The 18,108-nt window shown below is 58.2% G+C and overlaps 1 protein-coding gene across 1 annotated transcript in view; it reads left to right on the forward strand.

Annotated features, from left to right (window-relative positions):
* Positions 1-529, forward strand: part of VOLCADRAFT_92585 (uncharacterized protein) — a gene marked incomplete at both ends in the record, with an annotated part of 5,973 nt that extends 5,444 nt beyond the window's left edge. The window contains one exon of the mRNA XM_002951950.1: positions 389-529. Coding sequence (XP_002951996.1) covers positions 389-529 — 141 coding nt within the window. The remainder of the gene's footprint in view (positions 1-388) is intronic.
* Between the last annotated feature and the right edge of the window lie 17,579 nt (positions 530-18,108).

An 18,108-nucleotide genomic window follows, 5' to 3' on the forward strand; every position in this document is an offset into this window, starting at 1 on the left:
TGGGTTCAAGTGATTATGAGTTTCCCGTGTTGGGGGAAGGGGTGATGTGCGTCCCGGGGGCTTATGGGGAGGGGTGAGGGGGGAGAGAGGGGTCAATTGTGCTGCTGAGCTCGAAGAGGCCCTCTCCTCTCCTGGGTACGGCACCAGCTGCTATCTAGCTATTCACGTCTACTATATCACATCATATCATGTTATCTTGTATTATCTTATATTATTTATATTGTATTATATATTATGTTATTTTTTATATACTAAGATGTTATATGTTAAATATATGTTCACTGCCTGGATGCGCAACGTCACATTGCCTATGTAAGCGTCGTCAACGATCGCTCGATACGCTTGCCGCCTAACTCCTCTAAAAAGCTCCGATATGCGTGTGACGCAGGTGACGAGGAGGGAGATCTCGTGGGCCCTATGTCAGGCGTGGAGTTGTACGACAGTCGTGGTGGTGATGGTGAAGATGGCGGCGAGAGCAGTGGCGGCGGTGGTGGTGGTGGTCGGGGCGGTGGTCGGAGAGCCCGAGTGAGCATCGCCATAGGGCCCCACGGTATGCTGTCGAGGGGAGCAGGTCGAGGATCAGCCGCAGCGTCCTCAGGCCGCCGTTAGTTCGTTGAGTCAGTTAGTCCGTACTTCAGATCTGATCTGGAGGCGTGGAGCGGCTGAGTCTGAGTCTGAGTCTGCGGGGCCTTTTATATTTATATAAATTCGCTTCATGGAAAACGGAATTGCAGCTACACATGTTTGTCTTCGGTTCGTGCCGTCCGCCCCATTCGGAGGGGCCGGGGTTTTTTATTGGGCCTTGCTGCTGCTGCTGCCGCTGGGTTCGTTCCGCTCTCGCGGCGGTGCGAAGGTGTGGTACGGTGTGTTTGGGTCGAGTCGAGTGCCGGTAGTGGGTGATGGTGAGGTGGTGGTGGTGGTGGTGGTGGTGGTGGGTGGTGCACAGCCCCTTGGAACCTTTGGAATGGGGGTAGATGCGCTTTGCTGCCGTATTATGTCGCGTTTAGAGGTATGATTTCTGTAGGTGTGTATGTATGTGGTGTATGTACGTACGTATGTACGTATGTGTGTTTTTCAGAGCGTCGGGGGGCAGATGTCGGGGGCAGAAGGCAGGTCCTCTGCGTGAGCACCCGCCGGTAACGCGAAGCTGGCTGGCGGAATGAGGGGTAGTGTGCAGTGCAGTGCAGTGCAGTGCAGTGCAGTGGTAGTGGGGGAGTGGGGGTGGTGAAAGCCGCACCACGGAGGTGAGGTGGAGGGGCTGCCGCCGCTGAGTCAGGTGCAAACCTAACCCACGGGCGCTATCTCAGGAAAGGAAAGGGACGGGGGAGGGGGTGGGGGTGGGGGTGTTGAGCCCAAGCCTTGTGCGTGGCATTGCGCGCGTGTGGCTTATGCGCACGCGCGAAAACATACACACATACACAGATGCGCGCGAGAGGGAGAGAGCGGGAGAGGGAGAAGGCGATACAGACTGACAGACTGACAGACAGACATAGTGGTGGTGGCGGTGGCTTGTTTGCCGGTTGTGGAAGTGGCACAACCCTGCGTCGTGCCCCCTCCGTGCCTTTGTCGTCCTCCCCCTCCTCTTTTTAAGGGCCTAGAGAGGCTCTAGGGGGGGCCAGGGGTGGATCAGGGGTTGGGAGTACGGAGCAGGATTGCTGGCGTGTCTGGCTTTTTGGTTAGGGCTCACGTGTGTGGCCGTGAGGTTGAGGCTGTGCATCATGCAGTGCGAGGGAGCATGGGACACAGCCACATGGGGGGTCCCTTCAAGGGGGGAAGTAGGGGACCTGCGGTGAACGCAGCCGGGGAGATGCCATGTTCTGAAAGGTTTGTTTTGATGTAGTACATCGTAGGTTCGGTAGGGGGGGGGGAGGTTGGGGGGAGAGGAAGGAAAGGGGAAGGGAGAGATTTACCCGGGATGACGGGAGGGATGGGAAGGGAAGGGCGCTTAGGGCAGAAGGTGTGAGTCTTGAGGTGAGCGGTCAGCGGCATGCGGCGAGAAGAGACAGTAAAACTGTAAAACGAGGCGCGGAGGTTCTGTTTTGCACATCGGAGTGGATTTGGGCCAAAGGCTGCTTCCGGTCAAAGCTGCACATGGACTTATGCGTTAGGATTGTCTGTCCGCCTATGCATATCTCTCCCTTGGGTTTTGCTGCAATTGCTGCGGCTGTTGTAATTCTTGCGGCGTGCGCTCTTACCGAAGCGGGGCATCGTCTGGCAGAGTTGATCTGGCTGGCCTTGCGATGCTCGCTTTTCAGGTGCATTTAATTCCGCAAACGATCGCCGATCGCTGTTTCAAACCATTCAAATTTTGAATCACTCACGGCATTTGTATTTCTAGGGGGTGTTTCCGCTTAGGATTAACGTCACGGATTAGGGCATGGAATTAGGGCACGGAGGTCCTTGATTACCGCATAGTTTCGTTCCTTATGAGAATCAAAGGTTGAACAGGCGAGGTAAGTTTTGAAACCAACAACTTAGCCGTTTGCGCAGGTATCGATGGAGAACAGGGGGTTAATCCGCAACGTTATTCCTAAGTGGAAACACCCCCTTAGGATTGTACAGAAGCACAAATACGCCGCGAACAGAAAAGGAAACTATCACAGCCGTATTAGCGATCTTCATCAGATGAGATGAACATCTTTTTAAGAGCTTCACGTCGTACTTGGTGACGCCACTTGGTTCGACTGTCTGCTCGCGCTCGTACAAACTGCCCAGGAGTAAAAGCAGCCTTGGCCCCACAGTGGATTTTTCAGTTACACTGCCTGAACTGCCTTTGATAACATCTGTTGTTTTCGTTTTATAATCAACTTATTGGCAAGCGTGAAGTCTCACCACATAGCTCGTCTATCTTAGCCCAATCCTCGGCACCGGTTTCTTTCGGAGGTGCGCACGCACCGTCGCGAAACGGCCCGGAAGCGCCCGGAACCCACGACCCTGCGCATGCTCAACGGTCGGATCGACCTCGCACAACACGACCTGAAAAAGGCATACAATATAAGCCACCACCTCCACCTTCACCTTCACCTTCACCTTCAACCCCATCAGAGGCTTGATATTGCGCACGGCTAAGCTTCGGTGGTGTCGCACCGCAAACAAATTTGATCGTTCACAGAATTGCTGTATGACCCGTGGGTCGGCGGCTTTAATGCGCTGACCCTATCATACGTTACCCCGCCATTTAATTGCTTTTAATAATCCTTGGAGAATGTTTTTTTGAAATGTAACAAAACATTTCTTCAGCGGTTCCCGAAGCGATGTTGATGAACATCGCGCGGGAGCCATTCCGGCACCTATCCGTGCCCATACACGTACCCGCCCTACCCGCCCATACACGTACCCGGCCATGTGGGTTCCCCCCACCTTCCTCACATCTGTGAAGCCCCCTGTCCCACAGGGATTGACGAGCCCAGGACTGGGACCAACAGCATCACCCCACCCACCCACCCCGCGAACGACTTATCCAGCACAGCCATGAAGGCCCCTGAGGCGGCTGCTTCCGCTACCGGCCCCGACACGGCCCCGGTTGGCGGCGGGTCGCCTTCCCTCCCCGCCTCCGTGTGCCACCTGACTGCCGCCCTGCACGAGGTGTCGTGTGAGCCGGGAGCCACCCTGCACTACCCCGCACCGCACACGGGGGCCCCGGGTGAACCGGCTTCGAGAGGGGTAGGTGGAGGGGGAAGGGGGAGGGGGAAGGAGGGAGGGGAGGGGGGAGGAGGGAGGGGAAAAGGAGGGAGGGAAGGGGGAGGAGGAGGGGGGTGAGGGTTTATCGGGAATGGGTCAATGAAACGATCAGGTGCACAGTGCGACCACGATCTTGGTCTTCGGATGAGCGCGGTCCTGAGGTGGCTTCACAACCTCCCGTACTCCCGTACACACCGTCGTAGAACTCCGCCCCGCGTACTGTCCGTACACACACGCCAACTGAGGGACACGAGGGAGATACTGCAGGGCTGGCTGGCTGGCCAGTACTGTAGGTAGCTGTTCTACTACGCGCCACCACGAAACCCGTACCTCATCCGCCACAAGCCTCGCAGCCGTACATGGGTGTAAATTTTAGGTGGTCGCGTGCAGGAAACCGCGCGGCGCCGATCACCACCTCCATCCCTCCTCACGTGTGTTTTCTCTCCCCCCGCCCCGCCCCTCCTCCCCTTCCCAGCCCCCCGGCGTCCCCCTGATTCCCGCCAACCCCTCCGCCGACCCTGCCGTACACCATCTCATCGTGGCCCCGGGAATCAGCCCGGGTGAGGTGGACGTCGTGGAGCAGGTGGGGAGGGTTGGGATGTACGCACGTATGTATGTACGCACGCACGTATGTATGTACGTATGTGTTTATGTATTTTCGGAGGGAGAGGGAGCGGGGAAAGAAAATGGGGAGGGAGAGGTGTTTGATGCTCGGGCTGGGGGAGATTGTTAGAAAGACAAACCTTCATGTGTTGTACTGTTCCAACGTCGTACTGACAGACGTGCAGGGTTTCGGAGCCATGCTTCGCTTCAAGCCGCTGCGTGCAGTACGGAATGACGCGTTGAACGAAAAGCACGATTATGGCAGTAATCTTTGCATGTAGTAGTCTTTTTAGAGTACACGCCACAACGCCTCGACAGGAAGATGAGCCGCCAACCCCCCTAAGGGTCCATCCCTCATTAGCCTTGAAGCAGCCACAGCAATACAGCTGAACGAAAAGCACGATTATGGCAGTAATCTTTGCATGTAGTAGTCTTTTTAGAGTACACGCCACAACGCCTCGACAGGAAGATGAGCCGCCAACCCCCCTAAGGGTCCATCCCTCATTAGCCTTGAAGCAGCCACAGCAATACAGCCATCGTGTTTTCGTACACTGATAACCCGGTTGTCGTACAGTGTGCCCAAGTGCAAAAAAGCGCAAGACGGATTTGTCGTACGTGCCACGTACGGCAACTTGTGTGCCCATGCGGTGCCCATGCAGGTGGACCTTCCCCCTCTGGCGGCGGACGACGGCAGCCCGGTTCCGGAGGCCGCGGAGGTTCTGGAGCTGGTACGTCGTCCCCCGGGTAGACGGAGTCATGTTCGTGCACGTGTGTGTGTATATGTCTACGTATACATGTGTACGAACGGGCGGGAGTACGACATGGGACGATTGTGTTTTTACTTGTCTGCTGTCGTCTTGACCGTCTTTCCCGTCTTTCCCCCCTTCTTCCGTCCCCCCCATGAACACCTCCCCCCGCTTCTCTCCACAGATTTGTGAACGCAACCCGGCCATAGGGCCCGCGCCGCTGCACGACCCACTGGCTGAGAAGGGCAGCAGCGACGAGGGGGAGGGTCAGGAGGGTCAGGAGGGGCTGCCAGGCCAGGGGGAGGGGGAGGGGGAGGTGCCTGTCAGTGCTGGCCTGGGGGCAGTGGACGCCCTGACTGCGGCCTTCTCCGCAGTAGGACTGGGGCCCCGAGTGGAGGAGGAGGAGGAGGGGGAGGAGGCGGGAAGTGGGGGCCGCCGCGGCAAGGGCACGTCGATGGTGAGTGGGTCGGGCTGCTGCTGACGGGCGGCTGGTGAGGTAGCGCCGCGGGGTCAGCTCTTGGTGTGTGCGAGTCGAGCCCTTAGTCGAATTGACCTGTACGACCCACCCCTGTACGATATCTGTACGACAGATCGCCTCGATGGCTCAGAAGCTTCGCAGTTCCGCCGCCGGTGTTGCGGATGCGGTGCGTGGCTCTGCAGGCCAGGTGGACCAGGCGGCAAGGCAGTTGGCGGCGGCGGTGACGGCGGGGGCAGCCGTAGCCAAGGATAAGGCGCTAGGAGCGATTGGTGGCGGCGGCGGCGGCGGCGGCAGCGGCGGCGGCGGCGGCAGTGCCAAGGCGGAGGAGCTGCTGGGGGAGAGTCTGGGGGAGCGACTTGCGGGCGACGTGGTGGCGGGAGCTCGCGGTCGCGACCAGGTATAGGGGTAAAGAGGAGTGCGCTGGGTGCGGTCGGACCCCCCCCCCCGGGTGGCGGCACCCCGCGGTGGGGCCCCTGTCGTCGAGTGGGCGTGCGTTGTGTTTTGGGTTGTGGGGGTCTATGTCCCCTTCTAAATGCTGCTACACGGGGTTGGGCCCAACACCACCCAACAACCAATCTTCATGTTCATCTGTCGCGCCAGCCGCACCTCGCGGGGGCCTTACCTCCAGTGTCAGCCCTAGTAGCCCCAGTCGCAGCCCCGTGCTCGCACGCGGCCAACCCACCGAACACAAGATGGACGCATGCGTCCCACCTCCCCCTCGGCACCTCTCCCCGCCGTCCACACACACATACATGCATACATACTTATATATACATACATACGTACAATTTCATATTCACGTGTACATAGAACACTTATATACATACATACACCGCTCCCGTTCAGGCGGAGGCTGTGGAGGAATGGACCTCCGGACCCGCACCCTGAAGATCCCTACCCCCCGCCCCCGCCCTACACATCCCTTCGAGTCGCTGTCCTGCGTTCGAGCCGCGGCTGGGCTTGCCACACCCCTTACCAAAAACACCTCCCTTTAAGGGGAGTTCACTAAGGTTTTGAAGTGTTGTAAAGGTTTTAAATATATAAGGTTTTAGGGTTTTGGGGTTTTAAGGGTGCTTAGGTTTTTTAGATAGTTTTGCATGGGAAGAGACCGCATGGCTGCGACCTGAACGTCTCTCCGCGGTCCTCTTCTGAAGCTGTGGCCGGCGTGTTGTCGTACTGCTGTTGTCGTACTGCTGTTGTGGCGCCAAAACGGTGAGAGAAGTAACCGCGTTGGAGGGGGGTTTCAGAGGCGGGTTTGTCGTACTTCCTGGGCCCATACATACGTCAGGCACGACATATGCAGGCCCGACATTATTTTGTTGGCCGAGGACCTTTCCGACACGTCTTAGGATCTGTACGGCATACGTGTATGCTAGAATAGGGAATTTCGCATGCGTCGAAACACAGCATGCCAGAGTGTCTGTGACCGAGGAGAGAGAGTATGTGCGCGTATCTTACTTGTATCTCGTCGGTCTGTATGTATGTAATTTCCTTGGGGTATGTGTCGGCCTGTATGTGTATTCGAAATGTGCACCCATATGTACCGACGGACTTGTGTGGGAATGGCGCGCATATCGCATCCTCGAGGTGCCCGAAGGCCGAACATGGATCGACGCCCGCACGCCAACTTACTATATTACCCAGGGCAGCAGCAGCAGGCCTGTCGGGCATACACATGTACACATACATACATACACCTTGTTGCATACCTGTCGTGTTGTGGTGTATCGTTTCGTTCCCGGGCGGGACGCCCCATCCCGCGCAGCAGGCGCAGTCTTGCACTGAGCTACGTCAACACGCAGCACATCTCGCTGTGTACAGGAAAACGCGTCATAGATATAGCTGCATTTGAGCCCGGAGGAGGCGATTTGAGTCAGGAGGCACACTACGCTACACGCTACAGGGCAACGTGATATCATTCGGTAATATGCTGCATAAAAAGCGCTTGTTGTTTGGCTGTACGGTGGCGGTTTTGTTGTACACTTGGATGTACTGTGCACGGTTGTCCATGAACACGATCGGGCTGCACTTGGCACCATCCCGCAAGGTGATGAAGAGTAGCGCATCCACGTATTTGTGTTCGACGACAAGGTTGATAACTCGGTTCCGGGACAGGGATAATGAAAGGGCAAATGCAACTTACATACTGAAAGGGTTAACAGTAAGGGATTTCCTGACTGGTTCCTGGTGCGCCTGGAGGATATGTCATATGCAACTGTTGTCCCATTCCCATACTCGTATCCCCTTGATCTGGATTCGGGTTCTGGTCCACACAAAACTCACAAGGAAGAGCTTGCGTAGGGGGATGGATCTGACGAGCGTGCTGGCACCTTCTGCGGCCCTGGCCTCCTTTTGCTTTGTGCCGCTTTCAGGAGCTTCGCCGCGTCCCCTAAGCGCAGGCCATCGATATCCGACACCATGTCCAGGAAGGCCTGGCGGTTGTTCCTGTGAAACGTATCTGATGGTGGACAACGGGTGCCATGGTGGAATGCGAGCACTCGGTCATGAAGGCTGCCAGCGTAGACAAAATACTGTGGCCTTACGGACTATAGGTCTCATCGCACTCTACAGAGCCCAGATAGCTGTATACGAGTTGGCGCCAGCATCAATTTGCTTCGCAACCGGCCTATCGTGCGCGTGTCCTTGGGTTGAAGCGCCCTCACGGCATGCTGCAGGTCTGATTCTAACATGTCTTCTGCTGCAGGTTCCTGGCGAACAGGATTTCGGTTCATTAGGGACCGAAGCCTAGTGAAAGCCAGCTCCGGTAGCTGTGCTAGATTAGGCGATGATTTACCGCCACAACAGCAAGAAGATCTTTACGAGACGTTTTGGGTGGAGACAAATGTCAAGATAACCTTTTCCGATGTTCAAGACCGTCGATTCAGCATCAGCAAGCAGCAGGTGATGCTTGAATGGAGACCATGGGATACCTTATAAGCAATTAAAGTGAATAGTATGTATAATGTTCCGGTTGCGATAGCCTTATTGCCGGGCATGTCCTATGGGCATGTCGTTATATTAAACTACTGGAACCCATCGAGTTGCGCTCGAAAACAGATGCCGGTAGTTATTCCCTTCTAATAAAGTGAATCTTCCATGAGATAGAATGCGCTAGCTTGTTTCATTCTAGCATCATCCCCTCGTTTTGAGGTGGGCTTACTTGGGAAACACCTAACAGATAGATGGTAGAATGTGGTGACTTCATAGTTCCGTCCGTAAAAATTCAATTTATTACGTTTTGAAACTGATTTCCTACCAACCTGAACGCAAGGATGCACAAACATGCCAAACTGGAGGGGTATGGGGCAACAGAAGACGGTTTGCACGACAATACACCTGCTCCACCCTGACATTCTTCAACCAGAGGTATCATGCAATGGTGATGCGTGAAGTGGATGTCGTTTATAGAGGGTTTCGTTTCAGCACCTGTGAAAAATGGCTAAACTGGAAGTTGATTCGACCTTTCAGGTCGAAGTTCGCAGTCTCCTGGGTCTTGTTGCCGTTATGCTTGTAGGTTTGAATGAATAGTTCCCGCATGCTTTAAATTGAGATGTATGACTGAGCCGGTGCATTCTTGCAACGCAGATTGGAGCGGTGGCGACAGCCGCAGGCGTAGGAGGAGGCGCGATCTATATTCCGTTGTTCAATGTCTTAATTGGCTTTGGTAAGGCTGTTTCTACGCGTATCGTCACTCTAATGGCTCTGTGTGACTTTTGTGTGACCTTATCAACGCTCTATAAACAGCCGATTTACCACGGATAGTGAAAACCAATAAACATCTCGCTCGAGGGAGCAAGGTTTTTACAGTTCGCCGTCATGGAGGACATGAGCAGGATCCGTCTTCTTACCTAACGCCGACATGGGTGGCCAGCTCTTTTCTGCGCGAATCCTGTCATGGCTCGCATCACCATCAACACCATCAATTCCGCAACAAAGTCACGTTCATGTGTGTCAAGACGCATTCCAACGATATTCCTACCCTTAACGCCTCTCCACTCCGACCACATCTTTATCGGCTCCTGCCTTCCCAACTCTCCTGTCCCAAAACCCGCACCCGCACCCGCACCCGCACCCTCTCCCGCACGCGACTACACCCACGCCCGCTCTGCGCTGCCATCCTCTGCGCTCCGCAGCTCTCAAGCCCAGCACTGCGCTGTCCCAGGCCTGTATCACCGCCAGCTCACTGGCAGCGGTCGTGAGCAACCTGCCCCGGACCCATCCCAGCGTACCGGAGGCGCCCCTCATCGACTTCCCACTGATCCTGCTGCTCACCCCTGTGCTGCTGGTCGGCGTGGGGATAGGTGCGCGCGGGTTCGACACCTCACATGGGCCCTGTGAGCACAAGCGGGCGGGGATTTGGGGGACAGCGCTGTCGTGCAGTTGGCACCCACACCCACATCCACACCCACACCCACACTGTTCGCGCTAAGAGGGTTGGGTTGGGTGCTAAGAGACGCACATTGGGTGAGGCGGGTGAGCAAAGAGGGGGTGCGGAGTCTGAGGGGGTTCTTGCCACTAAGAGCGGGCTGTAGCACTACTAGTGGGGGTTGAGGAGGGGCGAGGGGGGACTGCGATTGCCGTATAGCGAGTGCGGGAAGTTCCCATTGCCGATGCATTACCGACAACAGCACCGCCGTCCCAAACGCCTTTATCAGGAAAATTTTCGGGCTTATCTTGCTGTTTTGGTGTTTGTTCGACGCTCGAGTCGTTGCCTTTTGCGTGTTTGGCTATGTAAGGACCGGTCATACATTCTGCTATGCCGCGTTGACTCACGGGCTTGACCTTCTTACGGCCCCTCATATCTATTCTATGATCGATAATACTAAGTTCTGCACATTACGGAGCAATCTGGCAGCAATGGACGTTTTTGGCTGGAGGAATGAAAATGTACGGATCGGCTTCAATTCATTCCGTTTTTCCAAAGGCCAGAATGGCCTGTTTATTCCTTTTAAAAAACACTGGCGGGAACCGCTTCCTGGACCTCAAGGTGCTGTTGCACATACATACTCACATACACACACATACGCACACGCATACACACACACACGCACACACACGCATACACACACACGCACACACATACACACATACGCCGGAGCACTAGTAGTACCAGTGCGCTGGCCAGCTGACCCCAGTGCCCCTCTCTGGTCTCCCTGGAGCAGCCCCTTTCTGGAGGGGGGAACCCACCTCAGGAAGACCTCAGGATACTTTTTGAATTGACATCTCCTGCCGTTGGATCGGCCCTTTCTGCGCCGTCATCTGCATCACTGTCACTTCCACCCTCCTCCACTGCCGGACTTCACGGACGCCTTTCGGTCAGTTCTACGTTTGATACACTCTTCCCCTGGCAGCAGCTTCAATCGTTCACGTGGTTCGTCTTTCCCCCACTGCCGCCGTCACTGCCCACCTACCCACGCGCACCACCTCCCAGTCCATCCCTAATCCCTCCCAATCTCAACCCCCCAGGAGTGCTGCTCAACGTGGCCCTGCCCTCTTGGCTGCTAAACATCCTGCTGCTAGCACTGCTGATACTGCTGCTGGCACAGGCGGTAGCTAAGGTAGGATGTGGCTGTAGCGCGGGGAGAAATGCGGGTCAAGACGCTGGTGGTGGTGGTTGTGGCGGTTGTGGTGGTTGCGGCGGTTGTGTCATCATCAGCTGCATCCACTGGAGCTGAATCCACCTCCACGTGTTGAAGTGGGTGGGAGGGCCCATCACACCCCGCTGCGATGCCGTACCCGATGGGTGCTACGTGTCGTACACGGTCTTGCTGGCATGTGGCCGGCTAGACAAAAAGCGATATTGCTGCGGCCGCACCTGCTGCTGCTGCTCAACGACGACTCGCGCCGTCGGAGAGGTTGCCTATTGCCTTGCTAGCTATCCGGCTTGGGGGAGGGGGGGGCAGTGTACAGTGCTGCTGCACCGCTCAACCCATTCGCCGTGTTTTTTCATCCCTGCGCCGTGTGCCGTACACACACACGCAGGGCAGGGCGCTGTGGGTCCAGGAGACGAAGCGAGCGGGCTCGGCGGTGGCGGCGGCGGCGGCGACGGCTCGTCAAGACGCTGGCGGAAAAAGCAGCGACGGCGGTGCTGGCCCCGCTGCCGGCGGTAGCGGCGGCGGTAGCCGTGAGGCGCTCCTGTCTGCGGACCATCAGGGCTCCAGCCATTCTCCGGCGGCAGCGGCGACGGCGGCGGCGATGACAGGGCCGGCGGGCCTGCGCCTCCGTCGCGGCCAGTCGTACATCACCACCCGAGGTGGCCCTGGCGGGGCGTTGGCGCCCGAACAGGATACCTCCCTCGGTTGCTCGGAGGGGCTAGAAAGCAGTACGGCAGTAGTTTTGTACGGCGGTCCTGCGAACGCCGCTTCTGACACTGCCGCTGGCGGCGGCGGCGGCGGCAGCGGCGGCTCCGCAGCCGCCGCCGCCGCCGGCCGTCGACGTGCTGCCGAAGTATCTTGGGACTGTATGGAGGGTGTCGTCGCCGCCGCCTTGGACGGCGCCGCCGCTGCCTCGTGCGGGACGCCGTACAGCGATGTCCCGAGGCCGTCGAGTGCCTTTGCAAACTTGGCCGCCTTCCCCACGGCGGCCTCGTCTACGGGCGCTGATGACGTGGCTGCTGCTGTGGGTATTGGCCGGTACGGCACCGGCCCCGGAGGCGCCTCCGCCTCTCCCGGGACGCTGTCGCCAGCCTCCTCCCTGGCGTACGCCCCTTCCTGGAGGGCTTTCAATGAGCTGGTGAGTGAGGGTTGTTAGCGGTGACTAGAGGGAGTTGAAATGACCCACGGGTCAGTCGGCCTCGCGCAGTGAGAGCCCGTGAGCCGCGCGCGGGTCGCTGGCGGCATACGCCCCACGGGTCATTCGCCGGTCCAGATGAGATCCTGCCAAAGCCCTTCCCCACCCACCCCACACGAACCCCCTCGGCTCCGTAACCCGAAACATCCCGGCCCCATATCCTGAAATGTACGGCGTACAGTACGACGTGCAGTACGACATGTGTAAGCACGCGTGTGTTTTACTGTGTTCCCCGTTTTCAAATTTGCCCAGGGAGCTCTCGACTGGGAGACCGACCTGGAGGACCACACGTGCGAGGGCGGCGAGGGTGCAGCAGCAGCAGCAGGAGGGGGAGGTGGCCGGCAGCAACACACCAGGCGCTCCACTCAAACCTCCGGCTTCGGGTCGCCATCCCCCTCCTCCTCCTCTTTAATGCCCCCCGCTGCCCGGCTGCTGGTCAGTCAGCTCATGAGGCGGGGGCCGTTAAGGAGCCCTGGCGGCGGCGGCGGCGGTGTACGGCAATGGCCGCTGCTGACGCGCCGAAGTTCCTTCGACCCCACCACTCTTGGCCTCGACGTCGCCTTCGCGGCCGCAGCAGAGGATGAGGAGAGGGGGGCCCCGCCGACCCCGGGGGATAGCTGGCTGCAGCGCAGGTGCGTGTGCCGCAACTGGTGAATGGGTGCGATGTCGTGTGTATATATGTATATATATTGACATATGTATATGTATATATATGTATATATATGTATATATATGTATATATATATGTATACATATATACATATATATATACATATATATACATATACATATACCAGTATACAGAGAGAGGTATCGATAAATAAGTATCGACTGTATTAACTGCGAATCTGTTTTGGGGATGGTTCCCCTTAACTACCCAGTGTGACACGCCGTACGCGCGCTGTTCGCACCTCGTACCAAGGCTCTTCTTTGCAAATTGATTTGCCAATTGCTCCGACCGCCGCATTATGTGATGTGATGAAATTACGCCGCATCACTTCGTCGTCGTACATCTGTGATCTGTCGTACACAGGTCCAAATGGCGCAGTCGGTTTCCCCCGGGTGCTCTGCCTCACCGCGGCGGCTCCCGGGTTCCCTTGCTGCCAGCGGGGCCGCTCCACCCCCCCTCCTCCTCAGCCTCAATCCCCTTCCCCAGCAGCGTACAGCGGCTACCGTCCATCGCCGCCTTGCCGTCTTTATCATCCTCTGCGGGAAACTCCTCTGGCCAGGTCAGCGGCGGCGGAATGACGCGGCTCCGGAACCACCCGTTACGTCATGGCGACGGCGACCGTAGTGGTCGTACCGACGGCGACGGCGGCGATACTGGGTTGGATCAGCCGTTGCTGCCCGATCCGAGAGCCGAGTACGGCAGTGTGGCGACGGGCGCCTTCGACGGTGGAGGTGGCGCCGGCGCTGGCGGCGGCTTCGCCGCCGTCGACGGCTACCGTCCGACGGCGCGTCTGGCCACTCTGCACGAAGAGGGCGACGACAGGGCGGAACTCAGGTCGCCCAGTGCTGCCGGGGCGGCGGTGCACCAGGCGGATACCAAAGGAGGAGGCGGCGGCGGCGGCGGGAGGGCAGGACCCCGATGGGAACCGGCGGTGGCGGCGGTGCAGACGCCGTACCCCCCTTCCGGTGCTGCGGCTGCTGGCACGCCCCAGTCGCCAGCCCTGCCCGTTAGCAGCAACTCCACAGCAGCCGACCGAGACCCGATGAGGCGCCCTGCCTCGCCAACAAGCCCCGCCGCCAGCACGGTGCTATACGACAGACATGACGGGCCGCCGCCGCCGCCGCCACCTGACCTGCCGGCTCCGTCAGCTTCGTCCACGGGGCAGATTGGATACCTTCAGATAGAATGCGGGCCCATCGTCAGCGACGAATCGGACCGGCGGCGGCACGGCGGCGGCGGCGGTGGATGGCGCCGCCGCTGGGTCCAACACACCGGCGGAGGCGTCGCTGCGACGATGCACGAGTGGGCGGATGACTGGGCAGCGGCGATGCGCCGCATTCCCCGCCGGTTCGCTGTCGGCCTGATCACCGCCTGGGCGACGTACTTAGCGCTCCAGGGCGGCCGAGCCTTTCAGCCCCAATGTAGCCCAGCATGGTGGGCCTTATTTGTCGTACAGGTCGTTGCCATGCTGGCAATCAGCGTGGTGGCGCTGGTGATGGCGGCGGCGGCGCTGGCCAGGCATGCCGAGGCGGCGGAAGCTGCTGACGGCGCCGTCACCTTGGAGAGCAGGGAGGGGGTAGCGGAGGGAGCAACAGTAGCAGCAGCAGCAGCAGCAGCACAGAGTGCATTCCTGCGCGACGGGGAAGGGATGGCGGCGCCGGCGGCGGCGGTGGCAGCTGCTGGGGCGGTGGCGGTGGCGGAGCCGGCTCTGGGTGGCACTGCGGCGCTGCTGGTGCTGGAGGCGCCGGTGAAGACTCTGTGCGCCACATTCGGCGCGGGGTTGACCGGCGGGCTGTTGGGCCTAGGCGGCGGCATGGTGATGGGGCCGCTGCTGCTACAGATCGGGGTGCACCCGCAGGTGAGTGAGTAGCGCTAGGTTTTTAAATTCTGTGGCCCCACCACCACCACCACCACCACCACCACCATCCTGTGCTACCGGGTTCCCAGGTCTTGCTGCTCGTGATCGCGCTGCTGCTGCTGCTGCCGGTGCTCTCAGGTCACAGCAGCTTCCAGCGGCGCCATGGTGCTCTTCTCCTCCTCGGCCGCCCTCATCCAGTTCGTCCTGCTGCACCGCCTCAACACCGACTACGCGCTCGTGTTCGGAGCCGCAAGCCTGGTGGCGGGGCTGGTCGGTACACAGACAGTGTCGCGGGCAATAAAGCGCAGCGGCAGGCCGAGCATCGTGGTTCTAGCGCTGGCGGGCGTCATGGGCATCGGCACCGTGTGTGTGGCGGCCTTTGGGTTGCGCAACGCGGCGCTCCAGTTGCGCAGTGGGCAGCTGGGTTTTGCGGGGATGTGCAGTGCCCACGGCGGTAAGTAATCCGGATGCCGCTGGAGGGGTAATCGGTCGCCGCTGTCCCCCCGCTCCAATGTCCTTGGTGTCAGCAGCTTCACTCGTCTGTGGTTCGTCTTAGTCTCCCATCTTCCGCCCCCCCTCCCCCGAGGACGGCTGCTTCACAACCGCGGATTGGTTAGTTATGCTTTTCCTTACATCGTTGGCCACTGTGTATTTTATTGTGTGGGGTCTCTGTGTGGTGGTGGTGGTGTGATCATTGGGGATGAACGATTACCTTTTTCTTTTCTTGGATCCATCGATACTTCCCCGTCCGATTCATTGCCAGGATGTAATTGTGTTACACATAATGTATTCTGCATAGTGATGGTGGATGAGCTGGTGGGGGTGGATGAGCTGGTGATGGTGGATGAGCTGGTGGTGGGGGTGGTGGTGGGGGTGGTGGTGGGGGGAGTTATTGATTCATTAGGGGGAGGGTGGGGAGAGGAATCAGCTGCAGAATGCAGCAGATGCAGAAGCAGCACGCGAAGCGCTTTTTTTAAGTGAGACCTGTTGTTGCCCCCTGGGATATGCCGCCGCCGAAGCGGCCTGGTGCTCTGCTAATACATGGGGTATACATGTCTGTATGTATATGTGTATATATGTATATGTAGGTAGAGGAAGGTAGGTAGGTGTGTACGCGATTCACGCTGGGCGAAAGATGTGCTTTCCCCCCATTCCCCCCGGCTTGGCATTACTGCTTTTCTTCCGCGAGTATTTTAGTCCTGGCGGCTAGGTAGGTAGTTTTCCGACATCATCTTCACTACGTCTTGTCTCCTCTTGAGAGGGATGCAGTGGAGGTGGTTGTTAGTGGCGGTCACGGGGCGGGTGACGCGTCATGGATTGGGCAGCAGCAAAAACTTGTTGCTAGCCCCCCTCTCGTCGCGTATCCATATAGCGTTTTGGCCTGGTCTGGTCTGGTCTGGTCTGGTCTGGTCTGGTATATGTTGCAATCGTCTTACCCAGGTGCTTGCGGCCATGCACTACTGCTGTTGGGCTACAGCGGGGCCATGCGAGTGGTGGCACATGTGTAACTAACTCCTCAACTGGAAAACTGTCTCTGTTGGAGTTTGTCCTTTGCTGTGTCGGAGCGGGAGTGGGAGAGGGATGGAGGCCCGTAGTGCGGATCTCACTGTGGGGAGCTAGCGGGCAGCACCCGTTGTGCTGTCACTAAAGGAGAGCAAGAGGGGGGAGGCCCCGGGGGAGCGTGGGAGGGAGGACGGGGACCGAACCCAAATCGCCTTTTCGCAGAACAATAAACGCAGCTTAGCAGTATCCTTGCAAGCTGTTTCATGGGGGTCCTCGGGGGGTTCGAGTTGGCAGTTGGCGGGGACGGAGTGGGTGGGGGGTGAGAGGCCCCGACACGACAACCCCTCCCATCGCTGTGGAAAGGCGTAGATCCGGATTGTCCTAGCGCAATTAGGGAATCCTCACAAAGCTAAGAAGCTCTCGTGCAAGTTTTAAGGTTCCGCTGCACTTGGTTTCAGTACTTGTTAGGTGGTGATGTGTCCAAGAGTAACTTTTCAGTGATAAAAGCGACTTTCCCAGGTAGCTGTCATCCTGTTCATCCTTCCCGGGACGGTTCTGGAGCGTGATATAATTTTCTCCCTTAACAGGCCTGTCCTCTGAAAATGACCATCGGCTTACGAATAAGATATAAATAATATACATGGATAGGCACAGGGGAGCATAGCATTTTTGGCAAGTAGTCTACTTGCCAGTCGAACTCTGAAGGAACGGATGTCTAGGCTTGAAGTTGTGACCCTGCCTCTTCCTCCGCAACTAAGGAATAAACTCTTAGCTGCGGGCTTTACAAATGTGGGCGAGCTGGAGCGCTGCGGCGGGCCAGTCGCCCTGGCGCGCGGTGCGTGCTGCGCTCTACAGGGCGCAACGTAAACCGCGCGGGGAACCGCGGGAACGGCCCCACAGCCCGCATTCCATCTGAGTCTTCGCATCCATCCAGTAGTGCTTAATATTTCTTGCACCTTTCACCTAGCGCTACGGATAAGGAACTGGGTCGCCATCCACCGACAAGACGGTCCCTCGGACAGCTGTAACAGACCCCGCCATGAAGACCCGAGGGGCACAGTAACAGCCTCAGGAGGGAAACTCCGCCATGCTAGATGGGAATTGCGCAGACAGAATCCCTCTCGTTTTCTGGAAGCTTTCCTTTCCCCCTCCCCCAACCCCCCAACCCTTTTTCAGAGACCGGCATGACACCCGAGGAGGCTCACGAGGTGCTCCAGCAGCTGATGATGAGGACGCGAGTGGGGCCCGGGTCGGGGTCGGGGTCGGGGTCGGGGGAAGGAGGGCACCAGGTGGGTGCGGGGGACAACGGGGATCGATGGGCGGCGGTGGCGGGAGGAGGAGGAGGAGGAGGAGCCGGCGACTGGCGAGCAGGTACGAGCAAAAGCGTGCCAGGATTACGTGGGAATTGGCATGTCTTGTTGAAGTTGGGTCGACAGGGTGCGCGTGCACTGACGTGTGACTGTGTGCCTTTGTGTGTGTTTCGGTTGTGGTTCGTCCCGCATCCTCTGATCCTGATCATCACCACCACCACCAGCATCACCATCACCACCACCACCACAATCTAGGTCAGCCCTTCCCCCCTTTTGTGGGCCATGGCCGCCAACTGACTCCCCTCCCTCCCACCCTCCCCGCCTGCCTGCCTGCCCAGTGCTACTCCTGTCCATCCCCGGCATTCCCTTCCCTTCTGCGAATTCGTTAGCTACTTGTAATAGCAATCAAAGGGTACCTTAATAGCCCCACAGAGAGTGGGGGCGCGTGACCTCCCTCCCACCCCCCTTCC

The sequence above is a fragment of the Volvox carteri genome (assembly GCF_000143455.1).
Source record: "Volvox carteri f. nagariensis unplaced genomic scaffold VOLCAscaffold_27, whole genome shotgun sequence".
Taxonomy (NCBI): Eukaryota; Viridiplantae; Chlorophyta; class Chlorophyceae; order Chlamydomonadales; family Volvocaceae; genus Volvox; species Volvox carteri.